At 44.7% G+C, this 22,262-nt stretch overlaps 1 protein-coding gene and 1 long non-coding RNA gene across 4 annotated transcripts in view; both read right to left on the minus strand.

Annotated features, from left to right (window-relative positions):
- Nucleotides 1-19,604, minus strand: part of PPM1H (protein phosphatase, Mg2+/Mn2+ dependent 1H) — a 253,471-nt gene extending 233,867 nt beyond the window's left edge. Inside the window, exon 1 of one of the 3 annotated variants that reach the window (XM_025476754.3) lies at nucleotides 19,280-19,584. In XM_025476754.3, coding sequence (XP_025332539.3) covers nucleotides 19,280-19,521 — 242 coding nt within the window. In that variant the 5' untranslated portion in view covers nucleotides 19,522-19,584. Of the gene's footprint in view, nucleotides 1-19,279 lie in introns of all 3 variants that reach the window. The other 2 variants (XM_025476756.3, XM_025476755.3) reach the window with 2 other exon arrangements.
- A 1,060-nt stretch (nucleotides 19,605-20,664) lies between these two features.
- The window catches only part of LOC112677817 (uncharacterized), a 33,028-nt gene continuing 31,430 nt past the window's right edge, over nucleotides 20,665-22,262 (minus strand). The window contains exon 4 of the long non-coding RNA XR_003147210.3: nucleotides 20,665-20,800. This is a non-coding gene — a long non-coding RNA (uncharacterized LOC112677817). The remainder of the gene's footprint in view (nucleotides 20,801-22,262) is intronic.

A 22,262-nucleotide genomic window follows, 5' to 3' on the forward strand; every position in this document is an offset into this window, starting at 1 on the left:
ATCTCCATTCCCATCTACTTTCTAAACCCTGCCCTCGCTGCATTTTTTTTTTTTAAAAGCCTGGCAAAAAAAAAAAAAAAAAAGAAAGAAAGAAAAAAGAAGAAGTCTTCCTGGAATAACTTTAATTTTAATTGCCATCAATCAGAAATCCCAGGACAAAAGAAAAACTGGTTTAGGGTTCCAGTGGCCCTTTACATCTTGTCAAAGGCAGGCCCCATCAGCAGTGTCTGCAACTCTGTGCCTGAAGGCAGCACCCTCAGGAGCTCTCCAGAACTAGTTCTACTTCCTTGGTGATTGAACCACAGACTGCACTGAGCTTCTGCAGAACACATCCAGGTGGTCCTACCAGCAAACGAGGGAATATATCCCTTCTCATTATATCCTTCCCTGTAGCAAAGTTGTGGTCCACAGTGAATTCACCTTAGACCTCCATTCATTCCACCAGGTCTTACTTGAGAAGCAGTGCCCCTCATTTACCCTCCACCCCTCAATACAAAAGGTAGAGCATCCCAAGAGTAGCCCAGCAGGATCCCTAAGTACAAAGGCATCATTCAGATAGCTTCCTTTGACCATAATGAAGGAAAGCACAAATCTTACAGGGAGGCTTCCAGAAGCCATGCTTGGCAGGTCTAAAGAGCATCAAAATTTTACCGGTACCCACTCTTTCCATAAGAAGGGAGAACCATTATTTGTCTAGTGCCAGGCGGTCCAGGTTCCAGGTGAGGGATTTTCCTGAGGAGCCTCTACAAATGAATACCTACAAACAGTCATAAAAGATGTGAATTCCCAGAAATGTCACTTTCATACCACATGTGCGTACTCACACTGTTGTCTCTCTAGTATGCCTCCTCCACCTGGCACCCCAGGGCTCCATCAATGTCAGCTTTGCTAACCCCCATCCCCTTCTCCCGAACCCCCTTTCTGACTTGCTGGGCTCCCACTGCATTTCATCACTTCCTTTATCACAGCAGATCACTGTATTATAGCTTTGCACACAATACCTCCCTTGCTAACCGTGAAATTCTTAAAGATAGGAAATGCATTTTTTTGACCTTGAAAGCCTTATATTCTGTGGAAATTGAATAAATGTTATCTGACTGAAAATTGAAATTAACTGCTTTTTACCAAGTTAGCTGAAAGTCCGCTTTACTCGTACTCAGCATGACTTCTTAAAAATGGCCATTGTTGATGAGACTTTTAAAAGATTTGAGAGAGAGAATGAGCAAGCGTGGGGATGAGCAGTGGGGGAAGGAAGAAGGGAAAGAGGATCTCAAGCACACTCCCCACTGAGCACGGAGCCTGGTACCCCAATGCAGATCTCACAGCCCTGAGATCATGACCTGAGCCGAAATCAAGATTCACACGCTGAACTGAACCAGCCAGGCACCCCGAGATTTTAATAAATGTAATTTTAACAATCAAACTACTAACATGACACAATCTAAACATTTTTTGTTTTGCTTTCGGTGTCTGTCCTCCACCATACTCCAAAGGCTTGAATGCCACACGGAACGAGATGAAGACGGCTCTCCCTTCAACCTACAAGTACCTAACCAACTAGTAGCTTTCCTGAATAAAATAACTAGTTTCTTATAAAACTGTACAATTAACTTTACAGGTGAGGCAAATCACAGATTTGAGATACGGCAACAATAAATGTATCTCAGGAAAAGGATATGTAATTTAAGTTCAAACACTGAGAGCATACATTTTTTTTTGTGAGGAGATTAGTGAAGCACACGGTTTTGAAGAGTTCCTATTTTAATTGCAATGATCTTAGTAGAAATGAAGCTCAAGCAGTTCTGGTGTGAATAAAGATGCAAGAAGCGAAATAAGTAGATCCTAGAAGGGTATCAAAAAGAACTTTAGGGAGGAAGCCAAGGTAGGCCGAGTTCTAACCACCCATCCTTAGCCATGTATCCCCGATAACCTTCAAGAAGCTACTGATGCCAGCTAGCTACTGGTTAATGTTTGATGCACATACCACTAGGCATCCTCCACTTGAGAGAAATGTAGCATGAAGTTCAGTTCACAAGGAACCAAGACTAATTCACAGAACTACTCTCAACATGCAGGAAAGATTTCCGTGCAGTGACATATTTCAAATAGCAAGCTTCCCAGTACTTTTAAGATATAATTTGACCTACGTGAGTTTTCAAAACCAAGCTTCAAGCAAGACACTGTGCCCTTCACTCTTAGGTCAGAGATGCTGAGCAGAATAGAGTGATCCAGTAGCTACAGGGCCACAAAGAAGTACAAAGTATTGATTAAAATTACATCAAGTGGAGAGCTGCTTTCCACAGCAATTTAACTGCCAAAGCAAAGGACATTAGCTCTGCACCAAGCGACAGCACACAATTCTGAGAACCTCGGTGATGTCCTCAGGTCACCCACCCTAAGGCAACATGGGGCTAGCAGACAGACTAAATTAAAAACTGGTTGTGATCTTCATTCCATTTTTTTTTTTTACTGGAAGGATCCAGAGATTTCAACCAATTTCACATTAAAAAGAACTTTTTATAGACTCTACTCAGACATCTACATACTTTACAAATTATAGTTTGGCTGTAACTGAATCATGCCCCAAAAGGACAGAGTGGAAGCAAGGGGAACCAATTATGATGGAATCCTCACCACCATAATTTTACCTGATTCACTGATAAAATTTCGAAATAGTTCTCCCTGCAATCACTTCAAATCATAACTTTTCTGGGCAGATACAGTAACTGCAACATTACTGTAAAAGAATTTGAGGGGAAAAAAACCCCTAAAATTATAATCCCTTCTAATCCACGACAGGCTATTTAAGTATATGTAGATTTTTTTTTTCTAGAAACAATGTTATCATCTATGCTTAGTGCTCATTCCTTTAACAGCATTGCACAGGGGAGGGCAGGCAACTCCCCAGACGAGAGGCTTACTTACCATTATATCTTCTTTGTTTTACCATTTGTGTTAGATTTATAAGTTTGTGTCATAAAGTCAAATGTAATTAAGTTTTCAGTTCACTTCCACCTTTTGCTAAAATGCTTATTCCGCCAACAGATCCTTCAGAGATTTAAGACAAAGCAAATGAGGCCGATGACAAAGCATTCCTTTTTATGAATTGTGTATGAGGATCCTATATATAAGTCACTCAAAATTAACTACGTAGCACCCACAACTACTGTTATGCTACTACTTACTCTCTCAGCACCTCAGCGCCAGAAAGAACCCGGGCAATGACCTAACTTTATAAATAAGCCAACTGAAGGCAAAAAAAGTGAACCAGCGTGTTGGAGCCACAAGCTGGTTAGGAGAAGAGCCAAGACGATCTAAAGCTGCCTCTTGGAGATACTAATCTCCTCCCAGCACACACACTCCCCTGCCACACTACGGTTAGATTTTCATCTTTTCATGAGTTTATCTTCCCAATGACAGCGTATGCCACTTAAGGTTAAACCCTCTGTATCTTTGGCTCCTTTACCCGTGTGAACTATACAGTAAACGTATGGCAATGATACAAGAAAAACAAACAAAAAGAGACAAAAACAAACCCACTGCTATGCTCCTTACTAAATAATCCCAGAACTGCCATCAACCTAAGATTTGTATTTTACCTAAGATTTCTATTTTATAGTGGATTCTGGCCCCTACAGTTTTTATTATGCTAAAGATGAGTAACACAATCCTCAAATGTCCATCAGTCTCTTTTTTTTAAGATTTTATTTATTTATTCATGAGAGACAGAGAGAGAGAGGCAGAGACACAGTCAGAGAGAGAAGCAGGCTCCATGCAGGGAGCCTGATGTGGGACTAGATCCCGGGATCACACCCTGAGTCAAAAGCAGACACTCAACCACCGAGCCACCCAGGGGCCCTGTTCATCAGTCTTAAACGCAGCCCAAACATACACGACCTACAGGCCCTCAGGAGTAGAGGAGTACACACCTCACAAGTACTCTGCATGTCTGGAAGAAATACCAGAGTGTGGAAAAGTGGACCTCAGAATCAGTATGTCCACTTATGTCCAAAGTGGAAGAACTATGTTCCAACTCTAACTTTCTGAAAGTAGGCTAAGTTTCTCCATCAGTAAGATACAGTTCAACAAATAACAGAGACAGTTATGCTGACTACACTCCCCACCAGCAGTTCTCAGGGATGGCTGGAGTCTCCAGATCCTCTCAAGGGAAACCCGAGGTCAAAACAATTTTCACCAAAATGCGATGGTGCTCCTCTCCTTTCCCACTCGCCTTCCTTCATCGAGTACAAGTGGAGTTTACTTGTGCGATAGTACAAGAGATGAAACGCAGAAGCAGGTCAGAATCCACCTGTCTTAAGCCAAATACTAAAGAAATTAGCAAGCGTAGGTGGCTATCACTCTTCTTACTAAATTGGCTTTTGTTTTAGAAAATAGGGTTTTCACTAAAAATGAACTGAAATTATAAATATTTTTACATTTTCTCGGTTTTAATTTCCCATACAGTAAATATCATTTTTCTATATAGCTGACAAAAACAAAAGCTCTTTAGGCTCAGTTGAAGAACCAATACAGGAACAGAAATTAATGAAATTAAGGTCTAATACAGAATCTCTTTATCCTACCTAGTGCACATCGATGTGTACATGACTTTAAATAAGAAGCTACTGGCTGAAGTTAGAGATGGAAATGGGCCAATTATCTAGAGTGACTGAGTTTTTGATTCAAAAGGAAAGTGCAAGTTTTAGCATAAATTATCCATTCCAGAGATGAATTAAATTTGACTATGCCTAAGTCAATAATGCCTTAGCTTGTGCACAGAGATTCATGAGCAGTGGCCATATGAATATACCAAAAATACTACAAAGTAAAGAGAGTGAGGTAGAGAAAAAAAGCTGAAGAGATCAGGGCAGAGAAAGCACTGATGATATTCAGAAATGTCAGTGGGTTTCTGAAAACATCCAGACAAATGGACTTCCCATCACCAGCTGCCCATTCATCTATACCAAGTCTACTTTTTCCAGCAGGATTGGTTTCTACTACTTACTTTCAGAGTAGAGTCAGAAAGCTAGATGTTTTTCCCTTGTTTCCCTGCAGGACAGTCCAGATGCAGAGAATACCATACAATGCCTCCGACAAACATTTGAGCAGATGACTATCTGAAATTTTCAAGTACTGTGTTATCTCCTGTGTCCTCAGGAGTTGACTACACGATTTGAAATTAGCCTATATGGTACAGTAGTGAACTTTCCTTCATTTGAAACTAGAGGAACCATATTGATGATGTCCACTATGTCAGGTCAACATAATATTTGAGCATTAATGTATAGGACTCCATATTTAGTACTAGAGAAAATAAAATGTATATGATAATGCCCACACTCCCTCAAGATTACTCATTAAAAGTTAAAGCAATCAAGTGACACCAAGAGATGTCACCGATGATCTCTCAAAGGCAAGACAGTCAATGAGTGATTTTAGCTCTGAAGACAGAATCATCATGCAATTCTTCAGCGTAGGGTCTTAAACCAGTCCTTAAGGGTCATTTTTCTAAAAATCAATCCTAAATGTGAAAAAGCAACAATAGTGTTTCTTAAATCAGTAAGCCTGGCTTACAAAAACACTACTTAGGTATTTTTTTTTTTTGTAGGTAAAGTATTTTAAAGTAAAGTATATAACATTTCTCAAATACAATTTTCAATCGAAACATTGATCCTTTCAAACTGTTAAATAACATCACTAGAAATACCTGACAGTCCATTTTGAACATTTTCCCCAGAAAAATGTCACCTTTCAAATTATGGCTTAACAAAGACTTATCCAAAAGGATGTTATACCAGGATGCCTAATAGTTTAAAAAAAAAAAATCTATGTTAAAATCATATATGGGATACAATGCAGTGATTAAAGATGACAGTATGAAAAAAAATAGATGACAGTATATTTGCTTGCATGGATAGTCACTTTATTTGCAGTGAAAAAACAACTAATCTGCATGTAGAATTATCTCGTTTTATAAATACAAATGTACTGTGAGATATACACAAATTATCAATTGAATTATGAGTGTAGAATTTATGGATAATTTCCATATTCTTCACTGTACTCATGAGAATTTGAAAGGGCTGCAATGAATGCATATCAATGCTGCAATGAGGGGAAAAAAGTGTTATTTTAAAAAAAAATTGTGTTCCCGACTAATCAATGCCTTTCTCCATCTTAACAGGTTTAATAGACAGCTAAAGATGTTTTTAAATTCTTCTCACTCATAGTGGAAGATAGAAATTTTCTGCAAGATAAAATGTGCCCAAGGGTCAAAACTCTGCTGGAAAAGAAGGATAATATTCTCAGCACGAGTTTAATTAAACTTGCAGCTGACAAGTATCAGGCCTCTCAGGCAACTTGCAGCACTTTGCGAGCCAAGAAAACTATTACAACATAGTTTTCAACAAGGGAAAGGACATCAGGGACTTTGAAATGACATGCTCAAGGAAGGTGTTACACATTTGAATCCCAAACAAAAAACGATCCTGACCTGAATCTGAGCACACCTGGCTGAAAACCCAGGGCTGGTGCAGAAGCCAAAGGGTTTCAGCCTGTGGTCCAGGCTCCAAGGATCTGGGAAGGCAGCAAAACGAAACCTAAACTATTTTAAGTATTAAAGGAAAAAGAAGCTAATGAAAAATAGACTGAGAGCAATAAGGACTTACACATTAACCCAAACAAAGTTGATCCTTTGCTTCGGGCCAAATGGCACCAGTTCAGTGTGACTGCCATCACAGCCACCCTTCTTGCTGATTTAGAAGATATGATGTGTCTGGTTAAAATCCTTCACAAAGGGATACATCTGAAGATAAATAAATGGAAGCGTCCGTGACAGTGAGAAGGTGGGGAACCAGAGGTGGAGGGCAACCCCAGCTACACCAGAGCTCAGTGACCCCCTGTGGTGCCTCTGCAGGTGGCAAAGCAGGGCATCCTGCGCTCTAAGAGGCGGGCCAGGGCCAGGTGGCCTCGGTCAGCACTGACTGGATAACCTGGAGCATGGGGGCAGGAGAGGCAGGGCTTCAACTATGGTCCCATGTAATTCCCATCTGACACCTGGATATTTTAAAAATTAAACACCAGCTGCTGTCGAGTGAGGTGCCAACTCTTTTCTGCCCATTTGTGGCTGCACTCAATCACCGGCCCAGCTCTGGACACCTGGTTCTAACAACAGGGCAGCATGGCCCCATTAGTAATAATCACAGGGAAGGGTGCCAAGAGGCCATGTGTCTGGCTCCGTGGCTCTACACCCTACTTCACAGGGTGAACGCCATCTAAAAGGCTGATAAAACTGCTCTCTGTTTTGGCCCAAACATATATTTTAGAGTATATCCTCATAGGCTACTTATTGGCAACAAAATGTAGTTATTTCCTCTTTTATGTTAAAAAAAAATCCTCTTAATATAGTTCTTTCTACGGTAATATCAGTTGGGTTCCCTCCCACCCCTCACATCCTCTTATGTACTATTCACATTCACTGTACCTTAAAATTTGCTTCCTACTGAACATTTTCTTTTGGCTGTGTGTTCTACACATAATTTGTCAACATTGAAAAGGCAGAGAATGGCTACCAGCATACCACAGCAGATCACTTACATACAGTAATTCAATAATCCACAGCATTTTTATTTTTTAATTTTTATTTTAGCATTTTTATTTTTTTTAAAAAAATCAATTTATCACTTGAGATTTTTTTTTTCTTCTCATACTTACAGGAAAAAGGTCATATGGTAAAGAGGCACCTTTTTTAAATAGCTTGAATGTCTATTTGTCAACTTACTGCGAGGAGAGTAGAGTACCCACACCACTTTGGTCCTCTCAGTGTGGCAAATAATTTCCGTCTGCCCCACGGCCCCGTGTGATTAATGACACTCCCCATCCAGCAAGGTTGCATTAGGTCTGACTTGTGCAAGTCACTGGTGTGTGCACTCCAGTCTCTGCACGCACCCATGGAGCTGAGGATCAGCACACAGATACTACACTGGTGCCGCTAGCCTCCCTGGCCTCCTAAGTCCACTAACTTGAAAATTTCCCACCAAAACTTGATTACGCTTCAGCCAAGGGCTTGGGGAATAGGACTCCCCAAAGTAAATATTAAGAGGATATCTCTTATAAAACCTAGTTCATGATTCGTGCCCATTCAGAATTCCTCAGTGCATTACCCACTTCTAAGTGTTCATAGCACAACACAGGATTTATTAACTTTAGAAAAATGCCACCAGATAATATGTACAGACTGGTTTTAAGGCTTACAGGGTTTCCAAAAATATTGAAACATGAAAAAAAAAGGCACTTTAGAGTTAAGATGGTAATTTGGCAAGATCTGGACTGTTGGTCTCAGGACATGTACCTATGCTAAGAAAGCCTATTACACTCAACTATTTTTTTTTTAAGATTTTTATTTATTTATGAGACAGACACACAGAGAGAGAAGCAGAGACACAACACAGGCAGAGGGAGAAGCGGGCTCCATGCAGGGAGCCCAATAGGGGACGCGATCCCCAGTCTCCAGGATCACGCCCCAGGCCAAAGGCAGGCGCTCACCACTGAGGCGCCCAGGGATCCCCAACAATTATTTTTTAAAGCTTTGAAAAGCATCCTCTTATATAAAATTTGATGTGCTAACATGTCCTTCGTCAACTTAACGCCACCTGGAGATTAAGGCTTCCTAATTTCCTTTAGTAATAAAATATATTACACTCTTCTGTGACATCTTGTTTATAGGAACAAGATGTCTTTTTATCGACGGCTAACTTCACACAGTCAATGATCAGGTTCAGTGATTCCATCACAGTCACCAGGGTCGTGGGACTGCGTGAGATTCTGAAGGAACTTACGTTCTCTCTGGGCCTCATCTTCCTCTTTTATTCTACATGGAGAGCAGATGCTTACATTTAAGTGTGCATGGCAGGGCCTTAATTGTGCATCCAGGGCTCTACAGATGTAACCAGTGGCATCATTATTCTCTCTTATAAATAACGAAGCATAAAGTCCACACAGAAAATACAGGTAGGTAAGCGCTTAAATTTTATAGCCATGCAGAGAAAGCTAAGTCAGAAGCAGTGTAACAAAGAAAGCACTATGATTCACATTCCAGAAGATCCAACTGATCTTGATCTGCCCACGCCAGAAAAAGAGCAATGAGGCAGGTACTCCGATTTCCCTAAGCCTCCTCGTGGACATTATGTACCTCAGAAGGAAGGAAATCGGCACAATGGTGTCTTTATTCATCAGCAGCAATTTTCAGGCAACACATTCTGAAGTCTTAACAAAACAGACTACTCCTCTCAGTAGTCACCTGCCTGGCTACCAGCAGGTGACGGGAGGAGTGACTGGAGTTTTAAAGTTCCTACCGCTTTAATTAAACAGAAACACAAAGAGGTCATCTATTTCTAATTTTTTGTTTGACCCCACCTGAAGCTTTCAGTTATGTGAATGCTAAGTTATGACAAGCGTATGGACTGAGGGATCATTTGCAGGGTGCCAATGGACTAAAAGTGAAATCTGGGTTGGCTCCCCTGGCTTGGATGAGGACCCAGTCGTTTAGTGGTTTTCTCAAAGGAGACCATCGTAGCTACTAATCCGCATTTTTTATTTACTGTGGAAAATACCTCAATACCATAAATCAAAGCCACTGGGCTACACTGGCTACACTTAAAAATAACACTTAAAAAAAACACACTAATAGACTGATGGCTAGGCAAGTGACTAAGCAAATATTAGCAATATGTACATAGTAGAATCTGGATAGTGGCCATATGGGTGCTAAGAGTATAATGGCTTCAACTTTTCTGTTTGAAGATTTTCATAATAAAGTGCTGGGGAAAGATAATTTGAAACTGTAACCACAATAAAAAAGACAGTAGGCCCCAGTGGAAAGATCTCAGCCTAGAAGGAAAGACACTGGTTCTTAGCCTAACCCCAGGAACTCTCAAAGTTTAAAACTGGAAAGGGCCTTAGGAATCCTCTAGGGCAGAAAAAATATGTAGTTTTATGGGTCTGTGAAAAACTAGAAAAATAGCAAAATCATAGCATTTCATTTTCAAAAAACTAAAAACTGCTTTTTGGATGAGATTATTTGCCTCTACACTTCTGGTTTTTATTATTTTTATTCATTTTTGAGAGAGAGAGAGAGAGAGAACAAGAGCAGGGGGAGGAGTAGAGGGAGAGGAAGCAGATTCCCTGCTGAGCAGAGAGCCAGACCCTGAGTCCAGTCACAGGACTCTAGGATCAAGACCTGAGCTGAAGGCAGACGTCCAACCAGCTGAGCCACGCAGGTGTCCCTACAGTTCTGATTTTTAAATATTATTTCATGAAAAATTGGCAATAGCTGATAATAGATTTGGTGCTTTAGGTCACCACTTAGCAATCAAATCTGATCAGTTTCCTTCTCTACCTTCATGTCTAAGCCCTTGACCTGCCTTCAGCAAGAATCTCCCTACCTGTGAGGTCTCCTCTTAGTAATTTTCCATCCACTCATATCCTTATTCTGCTCACTGGCTGTAAATTCCCAACTTTATTTGGAGTCTAATTTCTTTCTCCTATTAAAATGCCCATTGCCATAGTCTTGAATAAAGTCTTCTTTACCATATTAACAAGCGTTAGAATAATTCTTTCTTTACTCATGCCTTTATACAGATATGTATATAGGTCTTGGGTTCTTCAGGTACAGAGAACTTGACAGCTAATCACTATGCTTGCTGGAAAGAACAGTTTACTTCAGCATTATGACTTAGAGGCCGAGATTTAAAATTGCCTAGAAGCAGTTAGACATTAAAAATAAAACAAACACCCTCCCTGCACCCCCTTCCCCAATGCTGGCCTCTTTCAACTTTATTAATCCATGATTTCGCTTTAATTTCAAAGAATGACACTAAAAGGGGAAAGACTATTGACAGAAAAATTATTTTCTCTTTTTTAAAGATTTTATTTATTCATTCACGAGACACACACACACACACACACACACACACACACACACACGGGGGTGGGGGGCGGGGGCAGAGACACAGGCAGAGGGAGGGAGAAGCAGCCTCCATGCAGGGAGCCCAATGTGGGACTCGTCCAGGGACTCCGAGATCGCCCTGGGCCAAAGGCAGACGCTTAATCGCTGAGCCACCCAGGGGTCCCAAAATAAAATTTTCTTGAGAACAAGAACTATATGTTATAGTATGGGCCCAGAACAGGATCAATACCTGAGACATAGTAGGAATACAATAATTTCATTGATTGAATGAAAGAATGGAAGCAGATGAACAGTGTTTATTTCCTGGAAGAGAAAAAATAATTCAAAAATAAATTTAAGGGAGGGGGGAATCAATCATCTGTTCAAATTAGACAAATCAGAGAAAACTATGAAGACAACTATAACAACCAAACATCTAGAATTAAAAGATAACTTTTTTTTTAAGATTCTATTTATTTATTCATGAGAGACACAGGCAGAGGGAGAAGCAGGCTCCCTGTGGGGAGCCTGATGTGGAACTCAATCCCAGGACCCTGGGATCATGACCTAAGTCAAAGGCAGACGCTCAACCGCTGAGCCAATCAGGAATCCCAAAGATATCTGCCTTTAAAAATAATTTGTCCTTCCTTTCAAACCTCCAAATAACAGAAGAAGGAATGCTTCCAAAACATTTTACAAAGCCAGCATTACCCTGATACCAAGATTGGATAAGGGCACCACTAGAAAAGGAAATTATAGGCCAATATTCCTGATGAACATAGATGCAAAACTCAACAAAATATCAGCTAACTGAATTCAACAACCATTAAAAGAATCAGGCACTATGACTGAGATTTATTCCAGGGATGCAAGGATGGTTCAATACAAATCAATTAATACACAACAAAATGAAGGATAAAATCATATGATCATACAAAGAGATGCAGAAAAAGGACTTGACAATTTTCAACAGGCATTTATGATTAAAAAAAAAAAAACACTTCTCAACAAAGTAGGTATAGAGGGAATTTATCTCAATGTAATAAAGTCCATATATGACAAGCCCACAGCTAATATCATACCCACTGGTGCTAACCTGAAAGTTCATCCTCTAAGAAACTGAGACCAGGAACAAGACAAGGGTATCAAAATCTTAAAAAAAAAAAAGGGGGGGGGGGCTGGGAATCCCTTGGTGGCTCAGTGGTTGGGCATCTGCCTTCAGCTCAGGGTGTGACCCAGGATCTGGGATGGAGTCCCACATCAGGCTCCCTGCATGGAGCCCACTTCTCCCTCTACCTATGTCTCTGCCTGTGTCTCTCATGAATAAATAAAATCTTAAAAAAAAAAAAGACAAGGGTGTCTACTCTCATTACTTTTATTTAACATAGTACCTGAAGTCCTAGCGAGAACATTTAGGCAGAAAGAAAAGAAAGCTAGAAGAGAAAGGAAGAAAGGAAGGGCATCTCAATCAGAAAAGACGACATAAAACTGCCACTATTTGAAGATGACATAAATAGAAATCTCTTAAGACTTAAAAAAACTGTTAGAATAAACACATGCGGGCAGCCCAGGTGGCTCAGCAGTTTAGCGCCACCTTCAGCCAAGCGCATGATCCTGGGGTCCCAGGATCGAGTCCCACATTAGGCCCCCTGCGTGGAGCCTGCTTCTCCCTCTGCCTGTGTCTCTGCCCTTCTCTCTTTCTCATGAATAAGTAAAATCTTAAAAAAAATAAAATAAAAATAAACACAGGCAGTAAAGTTACAAGACACATCAATATACAAAAATCAGTTGTGTTTCTATCCACTAACAATGATCAGAAAGAGAAGTTAAAAAAAAACAATTCAATTTACAACTATACCAAAAAGAATAAAATACCTAGAAATAATTTAACTAAAGAAGTAAAAAAAAAAACCTATCAATGAAAACTGTAAGACATTGACGAAAGCAAAGAAAATACAAACGGAAAATACAAAGCCAGGCTCACTGATTGGAAAAATACTGTTAAAATGTCCAGAGTACCCAGAGCAATCCATAGATTCAATATAATCTCTGTATAAAAATACCAATAGCATTTTTCACAGAGTTAGAACAATGCTAAAATATGTATGGAGCCACAAAAGACCTCAAACGGCCAAATAAATCTTGAGCAAGAACAAAACCGGAGGCATCACGCTTCCAGATTTCAAACTGCATTATAAAGTATAGTAATTAAAATAGTAATATAGTAATTAAAATATTGTCATAAAAACAGACACACAGATAAATGGAACAGAGAGCCCAGAAATAAACCCACTCATATATGGCCAATTAATTTATGATGGAGATAAGAATAAACAATGGGGGAAAGGTCAGTCTCTTCAAGAAGTGATATGGGAAAAACAACCACCATATGCAAAACAATGAAACTGGACTACTATCTTACACCATACACAAACAACATGGATCAAGGACTTGAATGCTAGCTGAAACCATAAAATTCCCAGAAGAAAAAAACATAGGTGGTAAGTTTCTTAACGTGAGTCTTGTTGCCAAGAAGTGACAACAATCCTTTGGTATGACACCAAAAGCAAAGGCAACAAAAACAAAAACAATCAAGTGAGACTATACAAATTAAAAAGCTTCTGCACAGCAAAGGAAACCATCAGTAAAATAAAAAGGCAACCTACTGAATGGAGGAAAATATTTACAAACCATATCCCGGATAAGGTGTCAATATCCAAAATAAACAGATTTAAAAAAAAAAAAACTCATCCAACTGAAAAAAAAGTCTGATATTTTAAACGGGCAGCAAATCTGAATAGACTTTTCCAAAGAAGACACACAGCTAGCCAACAGGAATGTGAAAAAGTACCCACCATCGCTAATCCTCAGGGATATGCAAACTAAAACCACAATGAGATATCAACTTACACCTGTTAGAATGGCTATTACCAAAAGAACAAGAAATAACAAGCATTAGTTAGAATGTGGGGGGGAAAGGGGGAACTCTTGTGCACTGTTGGTGGGAATGTAAATTTGGACGTTATGGGAAATAGTAGGAGGTTCCTCAAAAGATTAAAATCCAACTACCATATAATCCAGCAATTTCACTTCTAGGTATCTATCCAAAGGAAACGAAAACACTAACTCAAAGATACCTGTGCCCTCATGTTCATTGCAGCATTTTTACAGTAGTCAAGACATGGAAACAATCCAAGTGCCCACTGAAGGATAAATGGATAAAGAAAATGTGGTGTGTATACGTCTATATAAGTGTGTGTCTGCATATATACATGTATTTGAACTTTAAGTCACCTGCAAATAAATGCTATGGAGAAGTTTGTGAAACGGGACACCTCCTTCCACAATTCATTTCTTTTTATCTTTATACAAGAAGTGGAGAACTCAAGATTCTTCTGTTGCAAAAGTTAAACAGGAAGTTCCCAGGCAGGAGCTCTGCTAAGAGGTGCAAGAGGGGCAAGTGTGCTCCAGGAGCTTAGAAGGGAAAAAGAAAGGCCAGAGGATTTCTGAGCTTTGGGTCAAGAGAGAAATAGTGGTTTCTCTGTCATCACAACTGCACAGCTAACCGATGTGATTTATTGGTAATTGTTAATGCCAATAGCTGGGGAGACAGAACAGTCTACAGATTGTAGAACAAATCTAAATACTTGTGGGCTATTTGTTGGATGTAAACAAGGTTATTTCACCACAATTTTGAAATTTGTGAGACACAAAGAACATAAAGGTAACTTTTTGTACCCATGTCTGGTCACGTTCATAAGAAAAGTACTAGGGGAAAAAAAGAATCATATAGTTATAGCAATAACCTAAGAAAAATTCTGCTGTAATTACTTCTTTCTGCACAGGCAAAAATTTTTCACTGACAAGAATGTGAGTATGATGCTTTCCTACGGACTATTACATGTTCTCTGGTATTTTCCACCACTCCCGTTTTGGGCACAAACTCCACATCTACTTGTATCTCTAAGTCCAGCTGACTACTGGTGAGAGAAAGGTTGGAGAAACCGGGCAAGAGGTCAAATGGGCTCCCAACCCAATAAAAACTGAACCAACTCCCAGGTCCCTGAAGCACAGGGAACATTTGCGGGTATTTACAGTTGTGGAGAGACAAAGGAAGTAGCTGCCCTGTGGGGTCTCTGGGTCAGACTGTTGTTTTCCATGACCTCTCTCTGAACAGTCCTAACAGTCTAAGTCCACAATTTCAAAGCCAAACTAAAAGATAAAGCTTGCTAATGCAGGTTTGTTTTTGTTTTTTTTTAAAGCTTTTTAGCCCTGTGGATGTTATCTATAACTGTAATGCTTTACAGAACCTTACAACCTAGCAGATGGCCCTTAAACTCTCAGCCACAAAAGAAAGCTTTTTGAGGAGCCAGGAAATTCTACTCAGCACAATGCCAATAAATTCGGAATTAATGAGTGGAGGGTCTTCAGTTTCTGGATCCTCCATTCTTACAAGCTTAGGCTAATTCTCTCCAGGTCTATAACCTATAAAGAATCTCTCTTTGAAAAGGATTAACAATAAGAGGCTAAAAAAAAAAATTTTTCTCCTTAATTTTTCTGTCACCCAAAAGGTCAGCACCAGAGTTCAACTCCCTTCTAAGTCCTCATTCACCAAATGATGCCAATTCTTCCTCTGGGGAAGGCACAGAAAGTAGCTCACTTTCCAGAAAAGTAAGCAAACCACTTCTGATTCTCCTTAACTTGCTAAAATCCTCCTTATCCCCACACCCTGAGCAATCTTCCCACCAATTCCACCCCTCTCAGGTACCTTCTAAAACAAAGGGAATTCCTCCTTCCAGGAGATACTGTAGGCAAAGGGCAGGATTAGCAGCAGCCTCTGATCCTAGCCCCAAGGTTCCTTCTCTCCCCTTCCCTATTTCAGCCATTTTGACCATTCAGGATGTGTTTTTGCAGGAAGAGTAAGTATAGTTCAAGGTTTGAGGAAGCGGTACAGTACATCTGACAGAGGGTGGTGGCAGGACAACATCGGGGGTTCATCCTGGGTGCAGACGAATGCACCATAATTTATTACACTGTAAGAAGGCAGTTTGGTGGTGTGGGCTCTGGAATCATGCTTGGGTTCAAATACAGACCCTGCTAAGGTGGCAGGACTCTAGGAAAGTTGCTTAACCATTCAGTGCCTCTGTATCCTATTTTTAATATACACATTCTATTTTATAGCAAATGCAAATGTTGCTGCCTACTTTAAAGGGTTGTTGTGAGAATCAAATGGGATACAAATCTGGACAAAGTAAAAGCACTAAACAGTAAGCACCAACTTTGTTAGCTCTTATTAGTACTAAGTATATTTTTAAAGAATGAGGTAATTCTATATGTATTGACTTGGAATAAAGTCCAAGACATAGTGTTTTCTGAAAATGCCATAGAATTACATACTTAGTAAGAGCCTATCTTGAGGAGAAAAAAAAAAAAAAAACCATGATACATATTTATAAGTGCATCCAAATAAGTCTCGAAAGGCACACACACCAAACACTACATTACAGTCGTTACCCCTAGGGAGTATGTGTGTGTTGGGGGAGGTGGGTGCCTCCATTTATATATGTACAGGTCTTTGCTTGAATTCACAAGTATATACTGATGTAGGAAATGCTGGGTTCCAGAACTGATGGCCAATGAAGAATTCTTGAAACATCTTGGGGGCAGCCCAGGTGGTTCAGTGGTTTAGGGCGGCCTTCGGCCCAGGGCCTGATCCTGGAGACCTGGGATCAAGTCCCACGTCGGGCTCCCTGCATGGAGCCTGCTTCTCCCTCTGCCTGTGTCTCTGCCTCTCTCTCTCTCTCTGCCTCTCATGAATAAGTAAATAAAATCTTTAAAAAAAAAAAAAAAAAGAAACATCTTGGGTGCAAAAAGGTGGTTTTATTAAAGCTGCACTGGGGTTGTGAGGTGTGGCGATTATATACTTTCAAGTTGGGAGGGGGTTAGAGTAAATCTCTAAAGAATGTTGGAAGCAAGGTTTCCAGGACCTTGAGGGGGGCTAGCTTTCATTAGATAAAAGTCATTCATTACTGTCTGATAAAACCTTAGTCATGAGAACCTTTAGATCTACATCAGGGGGCCATACGCTTGGGGGATGATTGCCAACGTAGATATTGGGGAGTAGAGATTAATAAAAATTTCTTTGGAAATTCCTTTAAGTTAAAGTAGACATACAGGATCCTGGGAGGATGGCCTACCATTGCCTCTTGCCCTTAGGAAAGTGTTGACATGGAGGCAGTTGAGTTTCTAGAGGAAGGTCACTCTGCCTGTTTCAAGGACTTAACAATGGGCTGTGGGCAGCAAGGACATTTTTTTCTTTTGCCTTTGTTTCCCCCATCATGTACTACTTTTATAACTAATTTTTAAAATTAAACATTTTACAGTGGCCTTTGTAACCTTCAAGTTGAACATTTCCCATGTCGGGGCCTAGAAAAAGGTGAACTTCTTAGAGATAAGGAAATGGAGGCCCACCTAGGAGGAGATAGAGCCCCTGAGTCCCATCTATCCCAGCTACCGGTCTCATTTCAGATTCCTATATATAGATTTTTTTTTTTTTTTTTTTTTTTTACAGTCCTTGGCACATCATGTGCCTGCCAAAGGATCCAAACATTCTGAAACTGCTTGTTTTAGTCCTCTTTCCTTTTCTTCCTGTTTGAGGCCCTCCTTTCCTTGCACCCATGTAGCTTCCACACGTGTTTTAACATCTTCCTTCCTACTTCCCAGAACTTTCTCACCATTTGTCCGCTTGTCATTCTGCCCCTCGGACAGGTGCCCCTGGCCTGGGAAGCCCACCCAGGTGACAACTAGCCAGGTAGTTCGGGGTTCTTTTGGCAGGCACAAGGGCCCCCACCTACACAATCTGAGTAGACCTCCCAGCTGTTTTTGCTTCCAATGCGTCTAAATGAGCTTTTAAACAAAAATTGTTTTAACAGTTTCATCCAAGAACCGGTGCATGCTGTGTCTGGGGCAGGCACTTTCTCCCCGCAGCGGCCGGCCGGTCTCCTGAAGTCCAGCTTCAACTTCGCACCCCGCACCCCGCGCCCCGCACCGGAGTCTCGGCCGCGCGGGTCCTGCGGTTAATTCTCGCTGCCAAGCACCCAGCCTTCTCACGTGTTTTCTCCCCATTTTTCCCACGCCCGTCGCCCAGCCCCACTTAACTCGCGATCTCTATGAAAACCCACGGAGACGTGGTCAGAGAGGGGGAAGGGAGGGCCTGGGGAGCGCGCCCACCGGGCCGGGGGCCCGAACCCGCGCTCCGGGGAGCACACGGGCCCCGGGGATCCGGGCCTCCAGGCCCGGGTCAGCCTCGCGGCGCCGCGGCGTCCGGAGCGGGGATTGGCTCCCGGGCCGGCCAATCAGCGAGCGAGGCCGCTCAGGGCCGGGGGCGGGCCCAGACCCGCGGGCCGAGCGGCCGGAGGAGAACCGCCAGGTGTGCGGGGCGCGCGGCGGGCGTGCGCTGGGGCGGCCGCCGGGCGGTGATCAAGCCCGATCTCGCGTCCCCTGAATCCCACCCTCAGAATGTCCCAGTTTGGTAACGCGGCGTAGGGCGAAAATTACCACCGACCCTACCATTCGTAAGATGCTCCTTAATAGTCAATGGAGGAGTAGCTGGGGGGGGGGGGTGTTAAAATCCTCCCTCCGTCCCCCCATTCCTCCCCAGGTCGTCAACCCAACCGAGTCACTTCCTGAAATAGTAAATCACTCCAACGCTCGCTTAATCGCCAAAGCTGATTACCAAAACGCTGCCGTTAGAGCCCTGAAATAGGTTCCCCCTGCCCGGGGGCTGGGGGGTTAGAGGACTGGCGCCTGCGGACCGCGCTGGGGTTGCTACCCGCCCAGGGAGACGCCAGGCGGCCGAGGCTGAGTTAGGGACCCCGCGCCCTTCTGAAAGGTGCGCCCCCGCGCGCGGACGCGCCCCACGCCCCCCCCCCCCCAGCCCCAAGCGCCGCGACGGCTCCTCCCGGCTCGACCCCACAAACTTCACGCGGAGGCGCGGATGCTGGGGTGGGGGTGGGGTGGGCGCGGGGACCAGAGTCGCCGCCGCGCTCCGAACTTGAGCAGGGCTGTCCTACGCACTTTCCTCCCAGCGGCACAGCCCCGGGGCCCGCGGGCCGCTGCGACCCCGGCGTTCCCACGGTCGGCCGGAGCCGCCGCGTCCTTGGGGCGGGGGCGGGGGCAAGGAGCGGAATTGCCCGGGTGCGTAGCGAGGCCCCCGCCGCGGCCTGGACGCCGGCGGCCCCCGGAGGGCCCCGGGGCCGGGGAGGGGTGGGAGGGGGAGGGGGCCGGGGGGCTGCAGCCGCGCGGGGAGGGCGCCGCCGGGGTCGCCGCACTCACTCTGCGTAGCCGGTGGCCCAGGGCAGCCGCCGGGTCTCCTTGAGGATGAGGATGGGGCGGGCGATGTGGTCGGCGCTGCACTCCACCTCGTCCTGAGACAGCCCCAGGAACTCCGGCCGCCCGTAGGGGAAGCGCAGCGGCAGGTCCGAGCCGCCGCCGCCGCCGCCGTGCTCGGAGCCCGAGCTGCCAGCCATGATGCCGCCCATGAAATTGGCCACGGCGGACTTCACCCGAGTGAGCATATTACTCCGGCGCCCGGCGGCGGCGCGTGCGAGCGGGAGGCGGCGGCGGGGCCCGACGAGGCGCAGCGCGGGGCATGCAGGCTGCGGCGGCCGCTGGGGCGCGGCGCCCGGAGCTAGTGCCGCAGGGGCCCGGGCCGCGGCCTCCCGCGCTCCGAGCCGCCGCCGCCGCCGCCGCCCCCCGCCGCACTTCCGCCGCCGAGCGGCATGGAGCGGCCCGGCCGGGCCGGGGGGACGCGCCGCGCGCTCCGGGAGCCGCTGGGCGACCGCGGCGGCCGCAGGGCCCTCCCCCGCCCTCCGCGCTCGGCTCCCGCGCGAGCGGAACTGAGCCCGCCCGGCGAGCGGCGCTGCTGCCGCTGCCGCCGCCGCCGCCGCCGTCCAGTCACGTGACGAGCGGGCCGCCGGGTTCGGAAGGCCGGGGCGGCCCCTCCCCTGCCGGCCCGCGGCGCTCGCCTCGCACGCGGGCCGCGACCTCGGGGGCGCCGCGGGGCGGGGCCGCGCACAGGTGCGGCGGGGGTCGCGCGGGGCCGCGCACAGGTGCGCCGGGGGTCGCGCGGGGCCGCGCACAGGTGCGCCGGGGGTCGCGCGGGGCCGCGCACAGGTGCGCCGGGGGTCACAGGGAGCCGCGCACAGGTGAGGCGGGGGTCGCGCGGGGCCGCGCACAGGTGCGGTGGGGGCCGCGCACAGGTGCGGCGAGGGTCACGGGGGGCCGCGCACAGGTGCGGCTGGGGGGCACGCGGGGCCGCGCACTGGTGCAGCGGGGTTCGCGCTGGGCTGCGCACAGGTGCGGCGGGGCCGCGCACAGGTGCGACGTGGGGATCACTCGGGGCCGCGCACAGGTGCACGGGGGGGTCACGGGGGGCCGCGCACAGGTGCACGGGGGGGTCACGGGGGGCCGCGCACAGGTGCGGCGGGGGTCGCGCGGGGCCGCGCCCGCCGGAGAGCCCACGCGCCCATGCGCACCGGCCTCGGCCCTCGCGGGACGGAAATACCGCGAGCGCGAGGGGAAAGGCGGAGACAGGTGGACTCCGGGAGGGAAGGCGGTGGAAGTGAGAAACACACCTGGCGCGACTTTCTGAAGCTTCCACTAAACGACAAAAAGCCCACAGGGGCTACGGGGGAATTATTAACAGCTGTTTCCCTGGGCATTTCTAGAATTACTCTTTCAACTTTTACCGCCACACGCACCATTATCTGTGGAGCCAGCCCCGTTTCGAACCCAGGATACGCTTCCAAAGGTCTCTAAGAGTGCTCGCTTCGGCAGCACATATGCAAAAGTTCTCTAAGGAAAAAGGAAAAAAGGTCTCTAAGAAATCCGTTGCAAGCCCTGTTGTACCTGGAACTTAACTGTAATAAATGTGCACAAACATGTTGCTCCAGCATAGCAACAAAAGTATCTTTGCAAAGCTGACCCTGTTTACTCCTTTTTTTTTTTTTTTTAATTTTTATTTATTTATGATAGTCACAGAGAGAGAGAGAGAGAGGCAGAGACACAGGCAGAGGGAGAAGCAGGCTCCATGCACCGGGAGCCTGATGTGGGATTCGATCCTGGGTCTCCAGGATCACGCCCTGGGCCAAAGGCAGGTGCCAAACCGCTGCGCCACCCAGGGATCCCGACCCTGTTTACTCCTAAGACGCTTAATGTAGGTTATTTTCTTAAACAGAAAAATGTTAAAAAAATGTCTGAAAGGCCAACTGATGAAATGTGTTTCATCAGGGGTAACATTTGTTAAATATTGGCTTAATTTTTTTTTTTTTTTGCAAGAAAGCTGTATCCTGTTCGTGTTTACTTGTTCTGTATCCTGTTCCCGTGTTTACCTACCATTTAATTTGCCAGGATTCTGTGTTACTAGTGGAGTTACACACACTGACCGGCTCACTCAGAGTCCGGGAGGGAATACAGGCCTTCATTCTTCTGAGTGCGAAGTGGGGAGGAGGGGCCCAGGTGTTTGGGGGGAACCTAATCCTCTGAAGAGGCATTGGAATTTTTGCTCTTAGGTGAGGCCTGGGTAAACCTCACCGACCCCCTATTTAATATCTGTAATATTTTTTAAGGCACTTTCCCCTTTGGCTTTTCCATAAATAGGTTCTCCGGTTTATAGGAAATAATTATGTAAAAAAAAAAAAAAAAAAAAACTTGGAAATGTTCAGTGAGATACTCTTCCTGTTAATAGGTGTTTATTACTTTTCACAGAACAGAAAAATAATTTGATCATGCACCCCTTTCTCTAATTTTAAAATTTGGGGCAAGATTCTAAATAATGCAAAATCTAAATGAACAACAAAGGGCTTCTCAAACCCTCGCTTTGTTAAACTATAAACTTCTAAATGGAAAAATCTAGGTAGTGGCTAAATAACCAACCACATACTCGGGCACCCACTGAGTCCCACATAAACTTAGAATCACTTTCTCAAGCTTTTGTCGTAGAACAATTCCCTTTATCAATGTCTTTGGATATGTCAGTAACCCCTATTGAGACTAATTTACTGTGTTCTGACCTTCATTTCACTTACAGCAAGCCTTACTATTTACTAAATATAGGATTTTAGGGCAGCCCGGGTGGCTCAGTGGTTTAGCGCTGCCTCCAGCCCAGGGTGTGATTCTGGAGACCCGGGATCAAGTCCAGCATCAGGCTTCCTGCATGGAGCTTGTTTCTCCCTCTACCTGTGTCTCTGCCTCTCTCTTTCTGTCTCTCATGAATAAATATTTTAAATTTTTTCCTAATTCTCAGTTTAGACTAAGA

The sequence above is a fragment of the Canis lupus genome, chromosome 10 (assembly GCF_003254725.2).
Source record: "Canis lupus dingo isolate Sandy chromosome 10, ASM325472v2, whole genome shotgun sequence".
Classification (NCBI taxonomy): Eukaryota; Metazoa; Chordata; class Mammalia; order Carnivora; family Canidae; genus Canis; species Canis lupus.